The sequence below is a fragment of the Lissotriton vulgaris genome, chromosome 3_1 (genome assembly GCF_964263255.1).
Source record: "Lissotriton vulgaris chromosome 3_1, aLisVul1.2, whole genome shotgun sequence".
NCBI classification, from domain to species: domain Eukaryota; kingdom Metazoa; phylum Chordata; class Amphibia; order Caudata; family Salamandridae; genus Lissotriton; species Lissotriton vulgaris.
In genome coordinates, this window is record NC_141689.1 from 1,864,567,873 (window position 1) to 1,864,594,875 (window position 27,003).

The 27,003-nt window shown below is 47.2% G+C and overlaps 1 protein-coding gene across 2 annotated transcripts in view; it reads right to left on the reverse strand.

Moving 5' to 3' along the window:
* LOC147728557 (lecithin retinol acyltransferase-like) overlaps positions 1–27,003 on the reverse strand; it is a 288,233-nt gene that overhangs the window by 88,364 nt on the left and 172,866 nt on the right. Inside the window, exon 1 of one of the 2 annotated variants that reach the window (XM_086963303.1) lies at positions 5,025–5,667. The exons of the other annotated variant lie outside the window; for it this stretch is intronic. Coding sequence (XP_086819429.1) covers positions 5,025–5,666 — 642 coding nt within the window. The 5' untranslated portion in view covers position 5,667. Of the gene's footprint in view, positions 1–5,024; positions 5,668–27,003 lie in introns of those variants that run through there. 2 annotated transcript variants of the gene reach the window in all.

Below are 27,003 nucleotides of genomic sequence, written 5' to 3' on the forward strand. Positions count from 1 at the left end.
TCCTACTCCACGCTCAAACTCCACCCTCCAAATCCACCCTTGAACTCCAACTCCACCCTCCAACTCCACCTCCACCCTCCAACTCCAACTCCACCCTCCAACTCCATCCTCCAAATCCACCCTCCAAATCCAACTCCACCCTCCAACTCCACCCTCCAACTCCACCCTCCAACTCCAACTCCACCCTCTAACTCCAACTCCACCCACCAACTCCAGCCTCCAACTCCAACTCCACCCTCCAACTCCACCCTCCAACTCCCCCTCCAACTCCACCCTCCAACTCCACCCTCCAACTCCACCCTCCAACTCCACCCTCCAACTCCACCCTCCAACTCTACCCTCCAACTCCACCTCCACCCTCCACCCTCCAACTCCAACTCCACCCTCCAACTCCTCCCTCCAACTCCACCCTTCAACTCCAACTCCACACTCCAACTCCAACTCCCCCCTCCAACTCCAACTCAGCCCTCCAAATCCAACTCCACCCTCCAACTCCACCCTCCAACTCCACCATCCAACTCCAACTCCACCCTCTAACTCCACCCTCCAACTCCACCCACCCTCCAACTCCAACTCCACCCTCCAACTCCACCCTCCAACTCCAACTCCACCCTCCACCTCCACCCTCCACCTCCACCCTCCAACTCCAACTCCAAACTCCAACTCCAACTCCACCCTCCAACTCCACCCTCCAACTCCACCCTCCAACTCCACCCTCCAACTCCACCCTCCAACTCCAACTCCACCCAACTCCAACTCTACCCTCCAACTCCACCCTCCAACTCCACCCTCCAACTCCACCCTCCAACTCCACCCTCCAACTCCACCCTCCATCACTCAGGAACACCACCACATCACTCAGGAGAACCCCCACATCACTCTGGGGCACCACTCAGGGGCACCACCACATTACTCAGGGGCACCACCACATTACTCAGAGACACCACCACATCACTCGGGAACACCACCACATCTCTTGGGGACACCATCACATCACTCGGGAACACCACCACATCACTCGGGGACACCACCACATCACTCGGGGACACCACCACATCACTCGGGGACACCACCACATCACTCTGGGAACACCACCACATCAGTCGGGAACACCACCACATCACTCGGGTACACCACCACATCACTCGGGGACACCACCACATCACTCGGGGACACCACCACATCGCTCGGGGACACCACCACATCACTCGTGGACACAACCACATCACCCTGGGACACCAGCACATCACTCGGGGACACCACCACATCGCTCCGGGACACCACCACATCACTCTGGGGCACCACTACATCACTCGGGGACACCGCCACATCTCTCGGGGACACCGCCACATCGCTCGGGGACATCACCACATCACTCGGGGACACCACCACATCACTCTGGGACACCACCACATCACTCGGGGACACCACCACATCACTCTGGGACACCACCACATCACTCGGGGACACCACCACATTGCTCGGGGACACCACCACATCACTCTGGGACACCCCCACATCACTCGGGGACACCACCACATCACTCAGGAGCACCACCACATATCCCAGGGGCACCACTAAGGGGCACCACCACATCTCTCAAGAACACCACCACATCACTCAGAAACACCACCACATCACTCAGGGGCACTACCACGTCACTCAGGGGCACCACTCAGGGGCACCACCACATCACTCGGGGACACCACCACATCACTCTGGGACACCACCACATCACTCGGGAACACCATCACATCACTCGGGGACACCACCACATCACTCTGGGACACCACCACATCGCTCGGGGACACCACCACATCACTCGGGGACACCACCACATCACCCTGGGACACCAGCACATCACTCAGGGACACCACCACATCGCTCCGGGACACCACCACATCACTCTGGGACACCACTACATCACTCGGGGACACCACCACATCGCTCAGGGACACCGCCACATCGCTCGGGGACATCACCACATCACTCGGGGACACCACCACATCACTCTGGGACAGCACCACATCACTTGGGGACACCACCACATCACTCTGGGACACCACCACATCACTCGGGACACCACCACATTGCTCGGGGACACCACCACATCACTCTGGGACACCCCCACATCACTCGGGGACACCACCACATCACTCAGGAGCACCACCACATATCTCAGGGGCACCACTAAGGGGCACCATCACATCTCTCAAGAACACCACCACATCACTCAGGAACACCACCACATCACTCAGGGGCACTACCACGTCACTCAGGGGCACCACTCAGGGGCACCACCACATCACTCGGGGACACCACCACATCACTCTGGGACACCACCACATCACTCGGGGACATCACCACATTACTTGGGAACACCACCACATCACTCAGAGACACCACCACATCACTCGTGGACACCACCACAGCACTCGGGGACATCACCACATCACTGTGGGAACACCACCACATCACTCAGGGACAACACCACATCACTCGGGACACCACCACATCACTCGAGGACACCACTACATCACTCTAATACACCACCACATCACTCTAATATACCACCACATCACTCGAGGACACCACCACATCACTCTGGGACACCACCACATCACTCTAATACACCACCACATCACTCTAATACACCACCACATCACTCAGCCCAACCACATCATCACTCAGCACCACAACAGCACTGTCCTTGCTTGCTACCAACAAGCATTGCCATAGCCAATAGGACTCGCATTAGGAAAGAGTAAGCTGTTGGCTTTGTGAATAACGATGCTATTAATTTATATATTTTCAAAGCCAACACATATTAAAAAACTGTGTCATTTACAATACCAATAGCTCACACTTTCCTAATGCGAGACCTATTGCATTGCAAATGCTTGTTTGGCAATTGCTGTTTGCATGTTGTGATACTTGAACACGTATAATGGTGACAGTGAGAATATGAACTCCAGGTTGTAATGTGATGTTGAATGAAATGCCAGGACTTTGTTTATGTGCTACACAATAGATGGGGTTGACATAGCGCTATGTTGGTATTGCCGAGTGCCTTGTCCTTTGTGGGCCTCAAAGGGGTAAGTCTCTGTGACTGTAGTAATAATAGATCACAAGGAGTTTACTTCATACCACGGATGGTGGGCATATTTAAATTTCCCTGCTAAATGTTACCAGGTGCATCTTGATTTTGCGGTATTGGCAGTAGATGCTCAGCCTACTGGGTTATTGTAAAGTCACGGTGCAGACCGTCCAATGAAAAGGTTTCATTAAAAACATACATACTCGCCATGTCTCTTTGCGTCAGCAGAGATAAGCGGGTTGAGTCTCTTCTCGGATGCTTGTTCGTGGCTTTGGTTACGATCAATGCCAGCAAGATACCCAGTGGGTTCCTGTGTCTCTGGCACACTGCTGTGTCTGGCCGGGTGCACGCATCCTTTCATTCTTTTGAGATGGTTCATACCAATGAAAGTGGCCCAATTTAACATGTTGTTCGAAGCTGTATGCCTAGTACGCATGGAAGCAGTGACATTAGGCCCAAGCATTTCGCAAAGCTCGTCTTTTTTGTTTTCATTAAAAAATCAACCGGGGCCTGCACATGAAAACCTACAAAATGCAACCGTCCCAAGCGAGCTTACTCTTACACCATTTAGAACGTTTTCCCACTGGCTTGAAGAAGTTTTAAGATTCGCTTGATCCAGGAAACACGAGCCTCATTTGTATGTTTTTTTTTTTTGCCTGGATTAAGACAGTCGTCAGAAAATACAGTCTTAAAATAGTTTTAAATGTAGGCGGCTAGTCTTAATGAAAACTGTTTAACACCAGGGCAGATATATCTTTGTTATTTTAATAGAAGCAAAACCTTTAGCAAAACTGAAAAATGTATGGCTTCATTTGTGAAGCTGTGTGACTACGAAAGGTGAAAAAAAGTGTCCGCGCGTTTTAATGGGCGCGGAAAAACAGGTGAGTATCGCCATCTCTTTGCAAAACATTATGGTGTCTTATGACTAAATAAGGCAGAGCGAGCATGTACGTGAAATGTGTTGAGCCCGAGGAACGGTTAAGCCCGTTTTCTTTTTTTTTTCATGCAACTACTCCTCGGGCCTGGTAAATAGCCTGCCACATTTATTGCTTTATTGGGGTGGGCCCTGGAGGTGAGGTCTCCGGTATCTTTAGCGTGCGCGTGCTATTCGGAAGGATCTGTGCCCCATTGTGCACCCGAGTAGCCGCCACTATGAATTGGCCCATAAAGGTTCATCAAAGGCAGCTAAAGTTCACGGACTGTTAGTGCCACAGGAAACAACCACCTATTAAAATTGATTTAACAAGAGCATGGCGCTGCGCCACCACCAGGCGCCACCTGGGCGCCACCAAGGAGTTGCTCCTCCGCACACACAAGAGAACCTCCCAACAATGAACATACTTTCAATAAAAGACAAAAAAAATTCTATGCATTGTGGCAATGTTAAATGACTTGTTTCTCAAAATGACGTAGCTACCTACTACCGTCTAACTAGACGAAGTCTATTTTGGATGCTACCCATTCATCCATAGCCTCACTGTTTTATTTTGTGTATACGAAATGTGATAGCGCCAGTGAGACTAAAACAACCCCAGAGCTCTAGAGAGAACACACACACTAAGAATGAAAACTCAAGGTACATTCTGGAACTCAGTTTAACTTTAGCATATCAATAAAGTCGACTTTGTACATAACAGTTGGCAACTCATTTTTCCGTTATGATTCCCTGTAATTACAGCTCTATAATACCCATGTGATTGATAGACTCGAGAGAATGCTCAACTTCGACAGGATTCGAATACGTGCGATCTAGAAGGAAAAGTGCTGGCCTTTTTTTTTTTACCACAAACCCTGCGGATTAATCCCAGCTTTCCCACGACGTGTGGTTTTGGGCAAATGCCATTATTTTAGTGCGCATCAATGCAACTATTTTCTCGTAACGCAGTCCCCTACAAATATGCTAAAAGCGGTTCACACATAGCATTACCTTGTCGGTCTGGAGGCTGGCCGGGCTGCCGTACCTGCAGCGGGTCACAAAGTGCTCGCAGTTGTTCCACAGCAGGCTGTACTCCACGGCCCCCACCAGCTGCTCGGCTCGCCGCGCCACCTCCTCCGCCGGCAGCGCCCCCTGTGGGTAGCTCCGGTCCAGGTGGTTGACCAGAATGCGGCTCCCGTAGGCGAAGTCGTGCACCGAGTCCACCCGCACGCTGGCCGCCTTGGCCAGGACCCCCAGCACCAGCCGCTTGTTGGTCACCACCTTCTGCAGCAGGGACGGGTCTTCGGACAGCAGGGGCAGGATATCCGGCATCAGGTGGGCCACCCGGTCCTCCCCCAGGTAGATGCCAAAGTGGACGAAGAGGGTGCGGGGCACCTCCAGCAGGTCCCCCCTTTTGTATAGGGACACATTGTAGTGACTGCCATTAAATACCTCATCTGAGGGCAACAGTTTGAAGTGGGAAATCAGCAGCACTTTCTCGATAATGAAAGTCAGCACTTCCAGCACCGAAGATTTCATCCTTCCCTCGCTGCAGGCTGCACTTTCCTGTTGTAGCTCCTTCTTTCTGGGAGTTTCTGCCACTTTGATGACTTTGGCAATTTGGAAACTCGCCCTCCCACTTAATCCCCCCATCTCCACCTCCGCCAAGCCCAACGCAGACCCTTCATTGAGAGATGCTGGCTGTGTGATTGGCTGGAAAGAATGTGGGTGGCCGACAGAAAGAAACTTGTAGCTCATTGAAACAGAATATTTTGAATAAAAGCGCATGCCGCAGAAGCCACGACTTTCTTTACAGTCTGGCGTGAAAGCCCTGCCCGAGGAACTGCGGTAACATGTCGTCATTTGGTGTCCTCTTGAAAGCTCCGGGACCCGTGGACAGGTTCCAGAAAGTGTCATTTCTTAAGGATTTAAACCCTTTCTTGCTCCTGCTCGCTGTGCACACTCTTCCCCTGAGAAAAGGATTTTAAATCCTTTATCCAGTCTAACTTGGTAGAGAAGCTGCTCTCGAACAACAAGCCCCACTATGCACGGAAAAAACGATCGTAAATAGTTCCAAATGCACCCACCCATCTAATTAGCTCTCTACCGAGCACCGCATAAACAGCCGAACGCGGCAGCATTTCAAATGGTTTCAGGGATGTTTCGCACCAGCAGCGCCCACAATTCTACTGTTCTTCCGCCCTTCCTGGCTTCACAATCTATGCCGGCAGGAAGAGTGCGCATCGCCGTCTCACCCGGAGAATGAGACGGTAGTCCATTACATGGCAGAGAGAGACTGCCAAGGCATGGTGGAGTGTGGGCCTCGAGGGTGGGGAGCTACAGTAATCCTTAAATTGCAGCAGAGATAGGAGGTGGCAGGTCCCCATGATTCCTTTGCCTGACATCTTAGGCCATGTTTACTTAGAAAGGACGCATCACAGGCGCGCGCTGCTTTGCATGAAGTGTGGAGAGAGGATGGCGTCATATCTTATATCTGCAAAGATTCCGCGCGGTTGCTGTCATTCCTTGCACTGTCGCACGTCAGGCTGCTTTGAGCCAGGCTGTGTGCGTGATGTCTGTCACAGGTTCTGCATTGGAAGGCTGCAATATAGTACACAATGCTATGCTAGTGTGTACTGCAAAATTAGAGAAGCATTGAGAAAAGAAAACTTTACACCTTTTATTCAAACGGTTTGCCTGACTTGGAGAGGCCTACATTTTTTTGTGCAATCCCCTTTCTATATTCTTTAGTACAGAGGGTTTAGCGTCAAAATCCAAGGGTGATTGCATTGGATAACCACTGGAAGCCCCTTTGACGCAAATTAGCGCAAAGTAACCCAAAGTTCCAGACTTTGCACTGGTTTGCTAGTCTTCCTCTTTTGTGTCCCTGCACCACGCAAAGCCTTGATAAATCTGACCCTATGTATCTAAAATAAGAATAGATGTACTCACATCGAGCATTGCATCTGTTATTAGAAGTGTCTCACGTGCTCTCCAATGAATCACACCCCCTCACATCTGACCTCAATGCTACCTCGATTTGTTATTTCACACAGCTTGGAGTTCATCAGAAGAGCACAGTAACTAGTTTTGCAACCAGTTATTCAAGCATCATAACGCTTCAGTACCAGATGGCTCAAATAACAATGCAAACTGCAAGGGAATATCCATATCAGTGTGTAGTCACAAACCCCAAGCTGAGTTTGGCACTGCACTCCCACAAACCAGATAAAGAAGAGAAGAATTTATTAGGAGTTATGATGGTCTTTAGGGGGTGTGTGGAGTCAGGGAAGAATGGTGTTTAGAGGTGTTGAGGGGTCAGCGACCTAAAAGCATCCAGAGTCAATTCAATTCAATAGATACTTTATTCGGTTAAGATTATTAACCAGAAAAGCGTACAATATACAAAAATCATTTACATTAAAATGACAATAAAATTCAAGATAAAAATACATCAGATTTCCTTACAATCAAACAATACGAAGTTGATAGGAGTAAAGCCCTTGATCTATCGGGGTAACGTATCTGGGCCAAGGGGTAGGTTCTGGTAGTTATGGGGGGGTAACTGCTGATAACTAGTTGGTACAGGGCCCCTCCTGCCCTCCCGGTGGTATCCCTCTACACTCCACCTAGTGCTTGGCGAATATGCAGATCTTGGGTAAAAATCACACAATTCAAGTGTTGATATGGGCCCATCTCCTATTTGTGGCTCCCAGCTTTGTAGGTAGGGGACTACCAAGTTGTCCCGGAAGTTGACAATGACCAGGTCTCCCGTTATGTTCTTAGGACGGGAGCCTATCCACCCCACCCTTCTGACATTTAGGATTGTCCCGTTAATGTTGGATGGAAGCGGTCTATTTTTTGTCAGCCAGAACTGGACTTTATTTTTGAGGTCCTGGTGACCTTCAATCTTCCCGGTGGCGAGGACAGGCACCCTCGAGAGGACACATACGTAGGGTGCTGCCTCTGGTGGTAAATGTATCGATCTATTTCTCCCGGCTAGCCCATCAGAACATTTACCTACTTTCGACCGCCCAGCTCTGGGAACAGAGCTATGGGCCTTTGTCAGTTCATTGGCTACCTCCTTGTTTTTAATAACTGACAGTACAGGATCAAGAGGGTTATTCTGGGCAATTTTACTGTGTGCTGTTGTGTCAGACATTTTTGTGGCAGCAGTTCTCTGAGATTGCTTGTTTGGCTTAATTGGCTTAGTATTATTGTCTAGTGTTGAGAGCTTTTCCCCAATGCTCTCTAACCTTTCAATGAGCGGGGATAATAGAGTTTTTACCAATTTTTCAATGTGGGCCAACAAAATAGGCGGTAAAAGGGATATAGGGGTTTCCAGTCTTTGACCCGCTTTGGGTATCTCGGGGGTGGTGGTGACAGTAACCAAAGAGGGATTTAGAGTTGTTTTTCGATATTTTGATGGTTTCCCCTTATATTTCATACCTTTACGTTTTATACTCTGGGAAGGAACATAAGGATGTGCTAACCCCTGGGTGGTAATTTTATCTGTAATTACAACTGGGACATCCAGTGGACTTTTATTAGGTTGATGCGAATTCCTAAACTGAGGGCTTCCAGTACGTAGGGCTTGTTGTGGGGCTGGATTGTTCAAATCCCTGTTCAATGGGGATATACATAGTTTTGCAAATTGCATTTAATTCCCTCTGTAATAAAGAGTTTGGCGAGTCAATTAGGATTGGAGGGGATCGTTTGCTACCTAAGGTGTCTTTAGGGAGGCTATGTTCTATTGACTCAAATGCCGATGTTACCCTAGTTAAATATAGGTCCAGTGTCCCCTTTAATGACCCTCCTTGCGAGGCAGATTGTTTGGCTGACCCTTTAGAAGTCATGGTGCGACTAGCTAATGACCCAGCTGCACGCACCTTGAGTGAGACCAATGGATGTCTAGGAGGTCTTAAAAAGACTAAAGGGCTACGGAGAAAAAAAAAAACAGGAACAATTGTTGGTAGGCTCTGAATAGTTGGTCTCTATTTAAGCAAACCTCAGGTCATATCTTTAGTCCTAAGAGACCATCCAAGAGGGGTGCCCCGACCCGGCCTCCTCGGTGCTCTGAGGGCCAAAGCCCCCCTTTGCCCGGGTTTGCCCGGGCGCTGACCCGCGACGCGGGGGCTGGACTGCTTTTCAGGTGCCTCCTAGCGCAAAATGTCACTGGGCGGCGTGTCGCGCCGCTATGGCGCCTGTGTAATGTAGTCTGCAAGGAGTTTGTAAGGGCCGGTATACCCCCCCTCGTTCGGCGGCCGCGGATGAGGGTTGCGGCGGCTGAGGGGAGATATGGAAGGAAGATGCCCCCCGCCGAAAAAACTGCAGAAACAAAGGTATGAGCCCCAGAGAAAGTGATGCCACCCGACTCACAGCTTGGTGGCTCAAGTGGGAATGAAGCAATCTAGCGGAGCAGCCTGCCTCACACTGCTCGTGATGGATAGTCCCCCCTACCTGCAGGCTTCAGCAGGGTGTGTTGTAGCGCTATATCAGCCCCGGTTATAACTACTCAGTGTCCGCAACTCACAGATCTGCCAATGATACACCACCTCGGCTTCACCCAGGAAGGGAATGACGCAGTGATTGGGGAAAGTACAGCAAGGAAGACAGCTACCAGCTACCAGGAGCCCCAACAGCCAATGTAGGCGCAATACACAAAACAGTCATTTCGGGGGCTCCGCTGTCCTCTCCGCCCCACAGAAGCCTTGAGCACTTGCAGTGTCCAGTAGTAAAGAGGCCCAACGTACCCAGCGGGCCCGCCGTTGTGACCTCCCCAGCTGCCGCGGCCTAAAGCTCCTCTGCCCCGCACCAGACTCAGCAAGTGAGACGCGGCCAAGCACCGGGTCCGATCCCACCTCCGCAGCCCAGACCTAGTGCAGGCCCACCCACTCACCGCATCTAACACCGACGGGCGCTATCATCCAGATGAGCCAGGGTCTCCGCTGCGCCGTCACAGGACACCTCTCTGCCAGGGCACCTCACAGGGTTTACCGCAGCCCGTCACCGCACTTCCGGCGCAGCCCCCTCCAGCGCCAAGGGAGCCGCGCTGCGTCCAGTTGGCCCGGGAGGCTCCCGGCACGTCCCCGTAAAGTCACAAGCGGTCCGCAGGGCACTTTTTACACCGCTCCACTCCAGGCAATTTACCGACTAGCTCACCCACTTCTCATACGTTCACAGCTGCAGCAGAAACGCTGTGCTACAAAGTATCAGCGTCTTTCTGTCAGTAACATGGTTTCCGTCCGAAATCAATCCGGTCTCGAGTCAGCGTATCCCGTTTTCTTTTCCCTCAGACACTTCAGGCCCAGAGTCATTGTTCGATACTGTGTATTATATCCATCAGAAATTATGTCCCCTGAAGTAAAGCAGTGAAATAAATACCTCTGACGTAACTGTTTCTGAAAGTACGACCTGCAACCATTGTATTTAGACCTTTAGAAATAAGCCTGCAAGAGCCAATTTCCAGTGCTTTAAATGGGGAAAAATAAGTGCAGGTACTCATTAAAATGAGCTAGAGGTGTGGCAGGTGGGCGGGGTTAGGGGCGGGGCTAGGGACGGGGCTAAGGGCTAGACATAATTATAGATAACTTCTATGGAAGTTGCAGTACATATTAAAACACGAGAAATGTGTTTATGTAAACAAAACAGGTTACCTCATTACACAAAATGAAAACCAAACAGGATATCTCTCTCTCGCTCTCTCTCTCGCTATATATATATATATATATATTTATATATATATATATCCACGATCCATCCAGCTCCCATCAGAAGAAGGCACGCACCCTACAACTGAATAGAAAGGTTTTGGCTACCTAAGCAGCCTTTCTCAATCTGGCCGGCGCCATACACGTGAGCTTAAATAGCTCTACCCCCACTGTTAGACATGGTAAACATAGAAATTAGACGTTCCGTGGTGCTTCAGACACATGAAGTGAATAATTCACAACTCGGCACTCAAACAGTGTGGCTATTTAGAGGAAAAATTGCCAAAAACATAATTAAGCAAACTGCAAAATTATAAAATATATTTCACTGCGTGGAACGTGATCAGTCCACATTACCAGTGAATATGAAAGAGCACATGAAAGACCAAATTGCCTGCCAAAGTTTGGGCATATACTATTAAAAACCGAAAAATTGGTATGAATGGACTCATAAAATGGTGCTGACCACTTCAGTAAATATAACCTCAATAAAAAACATGTGTTAAAACATATAGTAAAAATATTCTGCTGATATATAATTAGACCTATTAAGAGGAGACGGAATTTAATTTGGGATAAAATCGGAAAATGACATACCAATAAGGCTTACTTTCTTATTAAAGCATTCAGAGGGAAGCGATAATCTGAAGCGCCCACTAAACACAAGATACTACACATACTCCCTCAACAGGTAGGGGCAGTCTCATATTAAGCTTAATGAATACATGCAGGAGGCTGAAAAACACAAATTGGGTAATCTTACATACACAATTGTTGGCCTGCATGTTAACATTCATACACGACCGGGACTACTAGTCCCATAATGCTTCAGGTTAAGTTATGTAAATCTCGACCTGAAAAAAAGTCAAATATGAGGCATAACCTACTGCAAATTAACATAAGCCTTATGTACAGGGCAATTTTATCATAGTAATAACTCAGTAGAAGTCGTATGTTAAACCGTATTTCTTCATGATTGTCTCATTAAGTTCCTCATGCCGATAATTGGCAAGCAATCATAGCAGGAAAAACTGCAACTCACAAATCTGACGTTTTCAGGGGAAATGCCAAAATGTCTCAATGTTCCTCTTCGAAAAGCAGCATACAAAATGGCATTTGAGAAGTTCACAATTACGGGGTCGAAGGAGGCCAGTAAACAAACAAATTAACATGCCATTGAAAAAAACGCTTCCGCAGTGCCCAGTCACCAGCGAGACGCCAGTTTGCTGAGCCAGGCGTTTCTAGACACGGAAGGTGCAGACCTCATGCTGGCAGTTAGCACTTTCACCTGAATGCTCGTTGCACGCCTAATTAACAGTGCAGGGTCTGCCTAGACCCTGTCCTGTTAAACACAGCGTGACGCAAGCCCTCTCAAAGCCCTGCAGGGTGGGGACATTCAAAGGGGAGCCTCTGGACCTTAGCAGCCTCTCTGCCAATGTCGACTTCAGAGGCTCAGTGCAACTGTGAGATCCGGAAGCAGAGCGGCATCTGGAGAAGATACCGAACCCGAGCCTGCCCTGCCATCAATCAGAGTACCGGTACTCTCTCTGACTGAAGGAAAAGTGCCGGTACTGACGGGTAGAAAATTTGGAAGTGCCGGTACTCAGTACCGGTGAGTACCGGCCCATTTAAAGCACTGCCAATTTCAAACAAAAAGATATTCTATGAATTTGTTTTCATGAAATTGTAAATGCCATACATTCAGAAAAGGTCTTTAAACAGTTTAGATGAATTGGTTTTGCATCGTGAATCTTTTCTGGACTCACATGCTGTGCATTATTCTGCCATCTAGTGATTGGGGCCGGAACTCTCATCTTTTAGTTGTCCCTTTTCTTGGCTTCAACTCTCTTCACCATTTGGTGCTTTGTCCAGCCTCTCCTAATGTCAGATACCCTCCCTGTCAGCCTTTGCATTTGGTCACCATCTTCCAATTCTTTTTTCTGCCCTTGGGTCTGAATGCATGGCTGAAGGCTCTCTAATCGCAGAAAGAAGAATAAAACAAAGACTAATAGAAAACAAAGTTTAAAGTCGAGAGGGAAAAACATCACCACCGATTTTCACTGAAGAAGTGAGTGGAGAAAGTGGACAGCTGAAGAGAGAAGGCTGCAGAATGCATGGGTAGGGGCCCCCACTCCGAGTGATATGGAGAACACACCTTTCCACTTCTGCCCGGAGTGCCACCACAAGTTTGCCCAGAAGGACAACCACCAGTTTTGTCTACCACAAGATCACAATACCGAGGGCTCCAAGGCTTGTGCAGGGTTCAAACCCAAAATACTGAGAGCAAGAGAGAATGAAAGACAGGCGCACTACGCCATGCAGGGAAAGAAGGAAACTCTGCTGTTGAGGGACCTCGGTTTGTCTAGCGAGGGCTTGGACAACATCGCCAAGGGAGCTGAGGGAGAGGGCTCTGACTTTGAAAAGGAAGTCATCGAAGTTGAACAGGAGCACAAGACACTTAGAAAAGCAGCCACAGGTAACACTAAAGAAACAAGGTGCAACTGAGTCTCAAACATCGGACTTAGAGTCTGAAAGGATGTCCCTGCGCCAAAGTTTTCCCAGACTAAAGGAAAGTAGAGGTCGAAAGAGCCATTCGGTTCCCACACCATGGACACCGCAGGCGGACGAGCCTCAGAAAAGTTGCCAGCACCGAGAGACAACCGGAGTCAAGAGAAAACGGAGGCGGGGGCAGCCAAAACACTGAGGGCAAAAAAGAGAATGGTTGCCACACTCGACGCCGAAGGAGCCGTGATTGCGAGGAAGAAAGATTGATCGAGCCCAAAATAGCAGCAATCCTTTCAAAAAACAAAGAATTTCCATGTATCTCTCCGAGATTTCCATATCCAGTCAACACCTTTGATGGAACACACACAACAGAAGAAAGATTCGGGAGAATTTAGACCTCCAACAAATTCAGTACCTCAGGAGGAAGAGAAACTGGACATCTTTTACAAGGAAGAGGACCCAGAGCCTTAGGGTCTGTTCCAAGAAACTGAAGGATCAGATGGGTTTTAGGTACAATGGCAGGATCTCAACACCACATCCTCGTGGAGGAAGTGGATCCATACCTGTCAAGGCCTTTGCCTCCAGACGACATCGCCATGTACAACCAAATAATGGACAGCTGCAGTCAAGTATGGGGTCCAGTTGGAGGAGGAAACATGTTTTCTACTTGAGACAGTTACGTACTACCCTCGCAGAGCAAGAGCCAGTACATGACCCTGCTTCTGAGCATTCTAGACCACGGGAGAGAGGCCTCCACGAACCAGCTACCTGCAGGTCGGTGATCCATTTATTAGTGAATCTTTGCTGGTATCTAGCTCTCCTGAATTCTGTATATACTGGGCTGCTTTAGCCAGTACTTTGAAGAGTACCACTCTGATGGTAATTGTGGATACTGTAACAGTGAACCACTGTGGGTAATTAACCAACCTGACAACAAAGTGCAGATGTGCATCACAAGTTAAGACTTTGCCTGGTGGGCATACTGATACTGCACCAATGGCACTGAATTAGTATGATGCTCTCCATGTTGTACTGATTGACTTATTTAAATGCAATATCCAACTCTGGTCACCTATTTTAAGTAAAAGGCAAATGGATCACTATTTTCCCTCCCCGAACCTCGTAGAGGGGGGCAACTGAAAGGCATGATACACATTTATAAATCTCAATGTGTTCTCATTGCCACCACATACGGTTCTGAAATCTGGGGGTTGCTAACTGTGAAACTATACATAATTCATAAAACAGGTTCTGCAGGCGACTCCTCGGAGTACCAATCTCATCTCCCAATATTGTTTTTCCACAACGAGCTATATCTAACGTATAAAAATGATTTTATTAGAGTGAGGCCTCTACTATTCTGGATATCTATATGGAGCAACGAGAAGACCATACTCACAAGAGATATAGTAAATGACTGCCTCTCGTCTGAAAACAGCCACTGAATTCCATGGTTGGCATACATTAGCGGGTACATGCATCATTGTGAATTGCATTCGCAAATGGTGCGAATCGCAATTTTCGGCCTTTTGCGAATGCAATTGAAAAAATTGGGATGCATCATGTTTTTCGCAATTTTAGAAATCGCAATCATATTGCGATTTCTAAAATTGCGATTGCATTTAAGAAATCGCAATTTTAGATTTCTTAAATGCAATGCATGAACATTTTAAATTTGCGAGATCGCAAATAGGTGGAGGTAAATTACCATGAAGTTGACCTTCATGGTAATTTGCGAAAACTTACAAAAATGCACAAAAGTCCATTTTTGAAAGTTTCATTTTACACACACACATGCCTTTGGGGCATGTGTGTGTGAAAAATGCACTTAAAGTAAAATTTCAGGGGTGCAGCGGGGGTCCTTTGGACCCCCCACTGGACCCTTGAAATTGCATTTTCAATTTGCGATTCGCAAATTGCTAATCACATATTGAAAATGACTTCCCATTATTTCCTATGGGCCACTAGGCCCAGAGTAATCAATGGGAAGGAATTTCTTAATTGCGATTCGCAAATTGTGAATCGCAATTAAGGAAATTTAAGAAATCTAAAAAAAATGCGAATTCTTAATGCATAGCCTTTTGCGATTTCTTAATTGCGATTCTTTAATTTTCGCAATTAAGAAATCACAAACGGCAACAATGATGCATGTGGCCGTAAATACGAAGTGGGGAAAATTGGCATGCAGAAGGTTTTTACAGAGAAAAATGTATGTCCTACTGTTAAGAAAAAGGAAGTAACTACAGTATTTTTTGAAGTAATGCAAGAAAATCGCGTCAAAAACACAGAAGGGAAACTGTTGATTACTGCCTATTTGCTTTTGTGTGCCTCGATGTTCCCTCCCATTTACTTAGAGCAGCCCTGTGGGAGATGGGTGCGCTCTTTGTTATTTAGGTTCTGTGACACCATTAAATACTTATTGTGCTTCCCACTTGGGTTTTAACCGAACCTTGCTATGATTCCCTGCCGATGTGACAACAAGTCAGGTGAAACTACGTTACATTTTTTATTGTCCTGTACATTTTATGAATTCAATACAAGATTATTCCTAATCCTGTTTTTCAAAAGGAAATATAGTGACATTAGGCAGTGTAGAACTATGTTTTCACTAGTCATTTCTTGGTCCGACCATGAAACATGCCTACACGTAGGTAATGGTATTGCTTTAAAACATGTAGTTAGGGCTCGTAGCACCTTGTTATTGTGATAAATGATGTCGAACCATGCCTATTTTGCCACCCATTTACTAGAAAATTAAAGAAACCTATTCCTCAGGTTCACCTGATACGCAAAGGAATCCCATGGCACTTTACTTTATTATAACATGATGTTATTTGTAATTTTAACTTTTTTTAAAACTGAATGAAATTTCAATTGTGATTTGTATGTTAGTTATGGATGGAAAAACTTCTGAATAAAGTGAATTGAACTGAATTGAACATGTGTCATTGTACACTGAACTATACTTCCAGTTACAATCAGAAACATTCAAATAAGGAGATGAATGTACATTACACCACAAGGGACATGTGTCCATCAGGCAAAGTCATAATTGATCCTTCTATGTACATATAGGTGCATATCTAGAAGAGTTTACGCATACTACTAAAACTCTAAGAAATGTCTTGACAACATTTGCAGACCTCACCACAGCATAACTGTGCACATCAGACCCTATTAAATATTACTGCTTCTGTGCACACATGTGCTTTTATATAGAGGGGATCTTTGTAGCCAATACAACCTTACCAATTGTCATGGGCATATGTGTATGAATATGTTAATTTCAGTTTTTTTATTATAAAATACCCTTTTCCAACCTTTTTCTCATCCCTCCTCTCTCTGATCCATCCCAAACTTTTCTAACTAGTATGAAGCCCCAAACCTCCTTCTCCAAGTTCTGCTTCTTTTGTACCCATGACATGGAACTATTAGACTACCATTACTTACAAAACAACTTACTACTTCCCATTTCAAATCAATTACCATCATTCTATCCTACTATAAATTATACTATACACACAAGAAATCAAGAGCAAAAACCTCAACCAAATAATGCACTAAGGAATGAAAAGAAAAAATATGTAACTCAATTACTAACTATTAACCTCTCTCCTTAGGTACTGGAGTAGAGTGCTACTCGTAGCAAAGCTCTTAACACCTCATCAGGGGTAGTAAGCACTATGTAATGCAATATACAATATTTACAATTACAAAAAATATGGAAATATATACAACATCAATCACTACAACGGCCATAATGCATTATTTATTTATTTTATTTTATTTATTTGAATAGTTTTATAAATCGCGAGCAAGACTCACAGGGGTATCAGAGTGCTGTACAAAGTTGGCACCAGCAAGGGTACAAACATAATGAAAGTAAGTGAAGTTATAACATGTGGGAAAGCATTCAAGTTAAAGAGTATGCGGTATCAACGGTGCCTTAGAACACGCAGAGTAAAACATCATAAAATAGAACGCACCAAAAAAGTGCAACACAAATCAAGGAATTTTAACAAAAACAAGAGCGAGATCATCAATTAATACAGTTAAGGAGCCATCAAGGACTAGATCAAAATAAGGTAAAAACATAAAATAAGGCATCAGTGTAATATCATAAGAATTAGGGGGCATATTACCAAGATCCTTATTGCTGCTTTAGAAGGCACTTTTTGATGCTAAAGCAGCAATTTTTTTAATCGCCCTATCAGCAAGCTTTCTGGCGATAGCGACCGGTTTGGGTGCCACTTTGCATGTCAGCGATATTCATCGCTAATGACGTGCAAAGTAGGCGTTCCATGACCAACAGACCTAGTAAACAGTCGCCAACAGGCCTATCGCCTATTAGCAAGGAGGCCCTGGCCCCGGTTAGCGACATGAAAAGTCACACTAACCGGGGTCGTCAATGTTTTTTTTACACCTTCTATTTTCCTGAATACACCATACCTAACATGGGAGGTCGTATCAGCAAGGTTTTCCCCCTTCCCCATGCAACATCGCTGGTTTTGTCACGATGTTGGCCCTTCCCTCTCGCTATTGCTGGAATATATATCACCATAGCGCTAATTGTTGCTAATACAGCGTTAGCGTGGCGATATATTCCAGCGATAGCTGGTGATGAAAATGTTCGCGCTAAGTGCGCTCTGCGATATTTTTCGCAGTTTCTTGCTAATATGGCCCTAGGTTATTTAACAAACATAAGAGCATTATCACAAGAAGAGGGGGATAGTGTTCGTTCAGTAGTAGTTGTTTGACCAGTTTTTTAAAGGAAGTAGTGGAAGGATTGGATCTGATCTCGGATGGCAAGGAGTTCCAGATTTGTGGAGCAAGATCAGTGAAAGCACAGTTGTAAGATCTTTTTTTTTGGAATCTTGGAGGTTTCAAGAGAAGGATGGACATACTTCTTAGGTTTCGGCTGGAGCCTGATAGCTCAAGCTTATTTGCTAGGTAGTGTTGTAGTGTATGGCTTTTTGAGTCAGGCAAGCTATCTTGAGTCATGATTCTGGCTTCAATAGATAACCAATTTAGTTGCAGACGGTCGGGGAAAATGTGATCATATTTTCTCGAGCACGTTATAAGTCTAGCCGATGGGTCCAGGGTAGCTCTGAGTTGGGCCGAGCAAGCTTTGGGAAGTCCAGCAATGGTCACCAGCCCATATTCCAATCTAGGGATAATCAAGGATTGAACCGCCGGTCTGAGATCTTCGGGGGGAAAGGTTTGATTTTCTTCAGTGTGTTAAGTTGGAAATTGGCTCCCCTAGTAGTATCACTGATGTGCGCTTGCATGATTAAGTGTTTATCCAAGGTGATACCTAAAGATTTGGTAGAGTCTACAAAATGAGGTGTGCAGTTCAGAGCAGTTAGGTGTTTAATCCAGTCAAGAGTAGGAGACGAGTGATTGGGTTGGGCGATCAAAAGAAACTTCATTTTGAGAGTGTTTAGTAGGAGTTGGTTCTGAGCTAACCATTGTTGAGTTTGTACAAGTGCAGCATTTAATGTTTTTATGTCCTCTTGACAGGAGATCTTCAGGTACAATTGCCTTTCATCCGCATAAATGTGGTATTGAATGTTCGCTCGGTTCAGAATGACAGCAAGTGGTTCCATAAATAGGTTCAAGAGAGTGGGCCAGAGCTTTGAACCTTGAGGGACTCCAATCATGACAGGGGTACTGGAAGCGAGGGCATGATTAACTTTTATCCTTTGCAGGCAGTTGTGCAGAAAGGAGGCAAACCAATTTAGGACCGGCCCGAGAAACCCATCCTGTGTTGAAGAAGGTCAATCAGGTTTACATGTTTGATGGTATCGAAGGCTGAATACAGGTCCAGAAGGATCAGGAGACAAAAGACATTTTGGTCAAGGGCTCTCACGGCGTCAACAACAATGTGTGTTAGTGCCATGTCTGTACTGTGCCCAGATCTGAATCCTGACTGATGAGGGTCGAGGAGTTGATATTTCTCAATATGGTAGCAAAGCTGCGAATTTCCCACCAAAACAAATCTTAAAACTTGAAGCCATGTAAGAAAACTAATTTTCCCATCATCAATATGCAAACTGCAAACCACTCCATGCCCTCCCCCCTCTCACAGGGCCTCCTTAATGGCAGATGTGCAGTGGATGCATTGCCGGCACACTAAAGTCGCACTAAATGCAATCTAGTCTGTGCCCTTCTATGCCTGGACTGCACCCAACCCTAGGAACACTGGCCTTCCCCTACCCACCTCTACCTTGTTGTCTCCTCTACACTCTCAATCCCAGCTGCTACTCACCATACTACTTCCACACCGCACCAAACAACATGGAGGGAGCATTCATATATGCCTCCTGCAAGATCTCATACCCTGGCCCACACCCTACACCCGAATGTATGATGGAATTCCACATGAGTTTTTCACGCATTCCTTAGGAACTCCCTCTTTTGAAAGAATGCATCTTTAGCACGCATTTGTTCTGCCCGCCAGTCATTTTAACGATTTGCCTTAGGGTGGTACTGGAAATTGGAATAGTTTAATTTACTATTCCAACTCCAGTCTGCACAGCAGTAGGGAAAGTGTTGGACTTTAATTCCAACACCACTTCACCATCACGCCCCCCTAAAGCAAGTTGTCGTAATGACTTGCGTGCAGAACCAATGTGTTCTAAAAATGCATGTTTACTGTTGCTGGAGCTGTGAAGGCACAGTGTGATTCTAGCTTTGTCCTAAAGGATGTTTCCCCCCACCCCCGCCACTCCTTCACCGACAGCCCCCACCACCCCACTCGTTTACACAAATCAGCCACCAGCTCACACAGACCATCCATCACCCATGCAACATGCCATACTCACCTGCATGCTCCTCAACACCTGCTTGCTCACCAGACACATCACTACAGTCAACCCCACTGGCTACGAGATCACCAGGCAAGACCGAAAGCACAAGTCTAGAGGTGATATCATATTCAAAGAAACCATCATCTGCACCACTACACAGACACCCCAACCAGAGACACGGAACACCTCACATTCAAAATATGCATCACAGCCATCTTCTCCCTGGGCAGAATCCTTTTATACAGACCACCAAGGCCCTCACAAATGTTGCCTGCCATATCATAGACGTTGTTACGCCCCTCACCATCAAATCCAGCACCTTCATCCCCCTCTGATACGTTAACTTTCACCTAGATGACCACACTGACAAAAATTCTACAGCCCTTCTAGAGAACTTTGGAAACCTCAGCCTCACCAAGCATGTTACCGCCATCAGATACATAGAACACCTGGAGCCATAGTTATAACATTGTCACTCAGTGCAGCGTGACAGGGAAAGGGCAGGAATGCGCTATATTAAAGAAAATACGGTGCATTCCTACCTTTTCCCCTGCACTGGCACCGTTTTGGCTGCCTAGCACCAACGCAAGTGCCCTTGCAGCACACATAGCAACAGTGCTTAACTTGAGCCAGTGGTTTCCTGTGCTCGGCACAGGCACCTATTTATCAACACCGGCACTTATAGGAGCCTGCCACACAACAGTGCTGTTTGTCCACTTTAGAGACTAGCACAACAGCAGATTTTTATTAATTAAATGTACATTGAAATCACTAATTCTTGCTGCCAAGCCATTATTATAGCTCTGGGGGCATGGACATTTGTAAAGTCCAGTACTTGTGTTGGTACAGTCATTGGCAGAGCTGGCAGGAGCAATGAGTAGTGCAAGCTGCAGTGGCCTTCTGGCAAAAGCCCTGGTACTTATTGTTTTACAAATTAAGCACTGCATAGCAAGAGGAAGTGATGAGAGAAATAAAGATATTTCTCCTTTTTATGCCTCTCCTGGGAAGGTGTATCTTTTTGGCGCATTCCCAGGTTTACCAGTAAGGCAGCTCAGCGATTTGCACTACGTTGCTTTACTCAAGATTTATGAAGCCACTCAGGGCCACGCAAAGTGGCCTTGTTTGGCTTCATACATATACTTTTTTAGTTGCATCACACATGTACCATGTTGCATGGTGTAAACACGACACAACTGGGATCATAAATATGGCCCCAAGTGCATAGCTCTTGCAGACCATATTGACACCGGCACAAAGAGCAGCAAGGAAACCTTCGCCATCATCAAAGATTTCACCACACCTCCTGCCGCTTCCAGCAACATCACCCCTTTACAAGACCTTTAAAATAAGCTCTCAGAATTAATCTGTAACAAAATCACCTCCATTTATGGCAACTTAGAACTTCAACCAGATCCCTTCACTGGTGCAGCTTAACTTCCCATCACAGTCGAAGTATGAACCCTGACTTCATGGCCCTCCATCACATCAGTTGAAACTGCCACTACAATGATGCCCATCCACTCAGGGGCCCCAACTGAGCCTTGCCCCACCATTCCTGCAACAAAGGACTCCTACTGGTCATCAAAGTACTACCATCCATTCTCAACACCTCCATCTGCTCAGCCACATTCCCTTAAACATGAAAACATGCCCGACTTAAGAAACCATCTGCTGGCCCAGACACATTCCCCAACTACAGCCTTCTCCTGCCTACCATATCTTGTCAAGGTCTTAGAGAAACTAATCAACCAATGCATCCCCAACTACTTCATCATCCACCAACTCCTCAATGCCAAGTAGTCCGGATTCAGGGCCACCACAGTACAGGAACAGCACTCATCACTGCCACATATTACATCTACATGATCCTTGACAGATAAGACATAGCAGCCCTCATTCTTCTGGTCCTCTCTGCAGCATTTGACAGTCTTACACCCAATTCTCATCAGGTGCCTGCCAAAGATTGGAATCCAAAGAACCAAATTCCACTGCATCTGCTCCTTCTTCACTGATAGAATGTAAACTTTCAGCCTGGCACCATACTTCTTGAAAGCCCACAAGCTCATATGCAGAGTGCCCCAAGGTTCATCGCTCAACCTCACCCTCTTAAACACAGACATGATACCTTTGGCCAAGGTCATCTGCACATACAACATCAACATCCTCTCCGACACTGACGACACACAACTCATATGGTCCATCTCAGATAAATGAAATGAAATGGATGAAAGCCAACCGTCTCAACCTCTTAACACCAACAAGACAGAAGTAGTGATCTTTGGCAAGAACACCTCGCCTTAGACCTCAAATGGGTGTCCAGCTGAACTCAGACCTATATCCACTCTCAGCCATCACTCCAGGAACCTCTGAATCATCATCAACAGCAAACTGGATAACTGAATATGACAATACAAGTCAACACCATTCCAGAATCCTGCTTCCATATCCTGAAGATGCTTCAAAAGAGCTTCAAATGGCCCCCAAGCAACCCCAGTGAAACCGTCACTCATGCCATAGTCACCAGCAAGTTGGACTATGGGAACACCCTCTACACAGGGATCACCAAGCAATTCATCAAAAAACTGCAAGCCATCCAGAACTCAGCAGCCAGACTCATCCTCCCCTTCCCACACAGAACTCACATTATACCCCATGCCAGGGAGCTCCACTGGCTCCTGATTCGCAAACCCCTCATTTCAAACTCCTCACTAACACATTCAAGGCAGTACACTGCTTAGGCTCCAGCTACCTGAAGAGTCGCATCTCCTTCCACCAGCCACCCAGACACCTCTCCTCTGCAGGACTACTACTCACCCACATTCTACGCATACACAGAACAAAATCAGGAGGCCAGGTGCTTTCTCACATTGCTCCTAACACATGGATTTATCTTTCACTCCACGTCAGAGCCTCCTCATCTCTTCTTCAATTTTGCAAGAAGCTGAATCTCTGGCTTTTCAACTAACCAACCTACCCTGGACAGGACTTGGCACACACCAGCTCATTGCCAGAATACCCTCGCGGGTAATAGTGCACTTTACAAACATACATAGCATAACATGCCGTGGGCCCAAAGAATACGAAGTCATCCAAGTAATACGGCGTTCAACAGGACCCAGAAACATTCTTGAATACCCACTCCAGAAATAAGCTAACCTTTCTTAAGTATGAATAAGATATTGAACACCCCATTGCCATGTATTTGTAGTAAGTAGTATGCTCCCTGAAATTGGAAGCCCTATAGGTGGAAATAACCTGGGTAGATTGGCAGTAATCTTAAAGAAGATTTAATGTTGGCCTTAGCCAACAATGTTCTTGAGCCCAAAGCGTATAATATGGATAGGGCCTGATCAAGGGAATTATATCTTACCAAGCCTAAGGCAGGAGGGATTTCTTCATTCATAGAATTCCCCTGAGGGGCAGATAAGTTGTGAATCAGGAGAAATTCTCTTGGCTACTTCTTGAGCAACACCCCCAGTAAGAAACAAACAAATGTATCCAGTGCCACTGTGTTGAGTGGACCCGCTTCGTGGCCCAACTTTCTCTCCTTGTTAATTTTTTGCCTAGTCACCACCTTAGCTTGCTGTAGGGACTGCTGTTCTTGCAAAACGGGAACCCCACCGAACCTTACGCTGGGATCCTGAAACTATATCTAAAACCCTCATGCAGGAGTTGATCTGGCGTGTGTTGCAATAACTGTTTAGCCAAGAGTTCATGACCTTTATGTCCCACAGGGGAATGAGCTTTTGTGAAGGGAGAAAGGACATCAGTGTTTCTACTGGCCTTTATCCCTGCCTTCCTTGTAACATTTGAACTCTGGGCAGGTATAACACAAAAAAACAATTGTGTATGAAGTTGGAGGTATGTGGGGACCTGCTAAATGTCTTCTTATTGTGTGCCCAGTGTGAGAAGTTGGCCCGATATGCAACGTTCGCTATTCTAGCGACCGCTATGTATCGTTCCAACGACCCTTATGGTGTTTGGTTGTAAGTCAACCTATAGACCAGCTATCCTAGTAGCGTGGATACGAGCAGTCTAAGGCTAAAGACTCGAGAGGGCGTGTTAAGCCAGCTGTTTACCACACATGTACCCCTTGAACACCCAGTGAAAGGACACCACACAAGTGTTATGAAAATAAACAGGATATTTATTAAGAATCACAACAGCCCTGTACTCTTTATGAGGACAGGGTACTAAGCACAAACCAAATCTCTTTAGCAAATACTTCAAGTGCACAATTAAAACAAGTGTCCGAGGACACGGAAAGGTTAAGGTCTCGGGCGGACCCGATAAGGCAAGTCGGAAGCGAGGGACTCGGGACCCTAGAGTAAGGAGGCTATGCAGGCACCGAAATGCCGAGTTACCTAGCCACGAGGGCTGCGGCTGCACAAGTCTTACAGGCGTCGGGGTCTTCGCTGACGAGCCAGGAGCCGGAAGAAAGGAGTTGCTGGCCGGCGACCAGTGCTGAATAGTTCGTAGAGATCCAAGCCTGGATCGGAGATTGATGAAACCTGAAAGCAGAGGGGACCAAGTTCGTACTACTAGCCAGTAGTCAGAGGGTACCAGGAAGGCACCGGTTGGCCGTCACCTCGACTAGGTGAGTGGGCGACGCTAGGCTCTGCAGTCTCACGGACCAGGAGGCGTTGTCGGCGACCACGGTGGAGGTGCGAGCTGTCCCACGAAGGATGATGCTGTCGGCGTCGCTGGGCCCAGGATGGGGCAACAAGCCTTGGCAGGTCTCAGGGCCACGGGGTGGGCCTAAGATGGCGTCTTGAGTGGACCAGGAGGGTCCGGGGTGCTTCTCGCAAAGATGGAAGCAAGGGCCAGTCTGGAGCAACCAGACCAGCAGTGATGATTCTCGGATGTCGTCACAGAAGGGCACAAGCCAGCGGCGAGTGACCAGACAACGGGCTGAGCAGCGAGCAGAAGGGCCCCACGCAGATCGTGGAGATGCTGGGAGACTGCACTTCGGTGCTAGAGCGGCTCAGGGTCGGGGTTTCTCGGACCCCAGAGCACTCACCAGAGAGTTACCTCGATGGTCGTGCTGGTTTTTAAGAGCGTGCAGGTTCTGATGATGGCCGGTCCCTCGAGGTCTCGTCGCACCCACAGATCACAGCTGAGCTGATGACGTGGGTAGAGGTCAGAGGTGCCAGGGAAGCCGGTTCTCGTTGAGCTGGGCCGTCGGATCCTTGAGGAAGGACTTGCAGCAAACCGCAGAGTTCTTAGTTGGTGCCTGCTGATGCAGGGTGACTACTCCTTAGCCACAAGGGAGAAATCTTGAGAAGAGTCTTGAAGTCCTTTCGTAGAAAGTATTCTTGATTCAAAGATGATCTAATTTGGAAGGGTCCCCGCTCCGGTCTTTATCCTAAAGAAAGGGGTGGGTACATGACTAGGTCCTGCCCTAAGGGTGGGACCAGGAAGGGGGGTAGTTACGCCCCTCTCCCCTGCCGGGCTTTCCCCAGGCCAGGGCTGTCGCCCCTGGAACTGGTTCTAACCGGCAGATGCGTAGTGAGCACCGGGGTGCCACTCCGCAGTCATCTTCTCGCCAAAGCCCTACCTACCCAGAATACACAAACCCTGTCTGGGACGGTGCGAACAGCGCCCTCGACAGGAAACCCTTTGTCCAAGCGCTCCTCGCTGGAAGGACTCCCAGCAGCAGGAGGTCAGACTTGTGTCTGTGGTGGCAGCATCCATTTTGTGGAGCTGAGGCTTCAGTTAACTTTAACCGGGGTTCACAGTTACATACATGTCGTGTCCCTCTAGAAGGGTGGGATACTAACCTCATCGCCAGAATTGGTGAGAGGGCAGCACCCCGATTCGTATGACACCTTACTCGACATGCTTTGATAACGCGATACCGGAGTTACCGATGTGGTACGCGTTATCATGGAACAGCTATTGGGTCTTGATTCCGCAAGCTGCAGCCGGGCTCGGCTCGGGCCTGAACCTAGCTCACACGAGCCCACGCACTCTGCCTTCAGGATTGATAAGGCCTGCCATAGGAGTGACTGATAGGGACTCGGGTGTCCATTGTATGGTTAGATATAGGGCTACTATACCTAAAGCGAAGGGTGGTTACACGTCTTCGCCCCAGCTGTCGTGCAGCCAGTTGTGTCAAATTTAAGAGGCCAGCCAGGGGTGGCATAATACATGCTGCAGCCCCTGGCGGCCCTGGGTACACCTATGCCCTGCGTTACGGGGTCTGATAAGGTGGCCCAGTACCAATTGGTAAATGCACCTAGGGTACATATCGTAATTTAGAAAGAGAACAGCCAGGCTGTGGGTCTGATTAGCAGGCCCACAGCCAGAGAAAGTCGTAAACCAGTGAAACAAAAGCAAAAAATCTGGGTGATCATAGGATTGCAGACCCTACTCTCCTACATGACCCCCCCCCAAACGTCGGAACAATAAGCTAACCTTGACCAGGTGAGTCTTCTTGTTCTAAGTGGAAATATCTGGAGAGCCCATCGGCATTGCCATGATCAGTACCAGGTCTATGTTCCACTGTAAAGTCCATCCCCTGTAGGGAAATGGACCACCTTAGCAGTTTGGGGTTTTCACCCTTCATCTGATTTAGCCACAAGAGGGGCTTATGGTCGGTCTGAATCTTGAAGTGAGTGCCAAACAAGTATGGCCTCAGCTTCTTCAGGGCCCAAACCACAGCAAAGGCCTCCCTCTCAATAGCTGACCAATTCTTCTCTCTAGGGGTCAGCCTTCTACTTATAAAAGCAATGGGCTGGTCTTGACCATCAAAATTCAGTTGAGAAAGAACAGCTCCCACACCCAACTCAGAAGCATCTGTTTGGACAATGAATGGTTTGGAGTAGTCCGGACTCTTGAGGATAGGCGCCGTGCACATGGCCTGCTTTAGGTCATCGAATGCTTTTTGACAGCTCGCTGTCCACTGAACCTTTTTTGGCATTTTCTTGCTTGTCAGTTCGTTTAATGGTGTCACGATGGAACCAT